The 1,709-nt window shown below is 42.9% G+C and overlaps 1 protein-coding gene across 1 annotated transcript; it reads right to left on the minus strand.

Moving 5' to 3' along the window:
* Positions 1-1,014: 1,014 nt before the first annotated feature.
* NANP (N-acetylneuraminic acid phosphatase) lies at positions 1,015-1,701 on the minus strand. Its single transcript, XM_009700675.1, is given in 1 exon segment — positions 1,015-1,701. A coding segment is annotated over 1 exon segment (687 nt).
* Positions 1,702-1,709: the final 8 nt, after the last annotated feature.

Genomic DNA, 1,709 nt, shown 5'->3' on the forward strand with positions numbered 1-1,709 from the left:
TCACACGAAATACATGTAGAAACTGGAGCAAGGAGGGATTGTATAGCACTGCCATTAAAACAGTCAAAAAAAGCACTGATCCTGCAGTTGAATCTGAGCAGTCATACACCTGAGCAAGACCAAGAACAGTTTCTCCAAAAAGTCTGATCAAAATTCACTAATAAAACCAGACAGAACAGTAATACTCGCTTTTAAAGAGTCTGACAATACAGTAAGACCATTGAAAATACCCATTTTATCAATTACATTCCAACAAAAATCATAATCTGAATTACAAGATTACTGTATATCCGCATAGCACTAAGATAATATAAAGTAAAAACTTATCCATCAAGTCCCTCTGATAAATGGTCCCCTATACAAATGCAAATGTTTAATGTACATTTAAGTACTTTTGGCAAGAGGTACAGATTCCATAAAAGCCACTGCAAAGTCTGAAAAAAAATCTAAAACTTGAAAACTTGAAAAGAGATCAAAGGTAGAGCATTTTCTAATGGGCTGATGCATCATAAATTCTGTCAGTAAATTCTGGATTTAGAAATAGCAAAATTCACTCCAGTTCCTGAGATAAACTGCAGATCAATTGTGAAGATTTACCAGCTTGTACCACACTTTCTCACCTTCTTTTCACACTCCAAACAAGGTCTGAACTGAAGCTTCTCCTGGACTTACAAGTCATCAAAGCATGCCAAAGATCAAAACATTCAAATTTTCTTTTCCACTATAAAAACAAGAGACTGGCAACTTAGGTCAGAGACAGATAGACTTCAGCCACACTCGGTCAAAATACTTTCCGGTGAGAGACACTTGTCTTAAATTAACTGCACTTGCATCTTTTAAATTAATCTAATTCTTTGTTTCTATCCTGTTTTCACTGACAACCGTGCTCTTATTCATCTATCTGCTGTTTAAGAAAGCATGCCGTACATAAGTTCAAAATTCTAGGGTCAATTTTTTTAAAAGAGCGTGAGTCACGTAACAGCTTAGCACGTCTCTGATCGTACGCTCGAACCATCAATGTGCTTCATTACTACTAGCCGTATGATCAGTTCCTAACTTAGCATTAATTTTGTGCTCCATCTTCTGTAAAAGTGCTGGAAGATCCAGAACAGAAGAAATAATATAATGAGGTACTGGGGAGGTATCTACCGGGGTAGTCATTCCTCTGTTTAACCAGACAGTCGCTTTCAAGCCAGCATTCAGGCCTCCTTGAATATCTGTATCTAGAGAGTCACCGACCATAACACACTCGGCGGGCAGCACCCCCAGGAGATCACAACAGTAATGAAATATGGACGGCGCCGGTTTCTCTTCTTTCTGCTCTCCTCCCACAACGATGGCATCGAAGTAGGGCTGACAGGCGCACGCTTCGATCTTCTCCCTCTGCGTCTGTTTGTCGCCGTTAGTCAAGAGCAGCAGGCGGACCCTTTTCCGCAGCTCCGTGAGCATGTCCCGCGTGTCCTCGGCCAGGGTAAGGTGCTGGAGCCGGGTCGTTTTCCACAGAAAATAACACTCGGCAGCCAGGTTTCAAAAACCGCCGATCGTCTCTTGGATCGCCTCCTCCCAGTGCGAAATCCGCAGGTCGGTGATGCACATCTTGGCGGGGTCGTGACACTCCTTGAGAAGCTTGGCCTGCACCTTGTCGCAAATGAGGCGGGCTTCTCCCTCACCGCAGTGGTGCTTTGACCGCAGGGCGTTCATCACCTTGA

Source organism: Cariama cristata, unplaced genomic scaffold, assembly GCF_000690535.1.
Source record: "Cariama cristata isolate BGI_N322 unplaced genomic scaffold, ASM69053v1 scaffold4235, whole genome shotgun sequence".
Taxonomy (NCBI): Eukaryota; Metazoa; Chordata; class Aves; order Cariamiformes; family Cariamidae; genus Cariama; species Cariama cristata.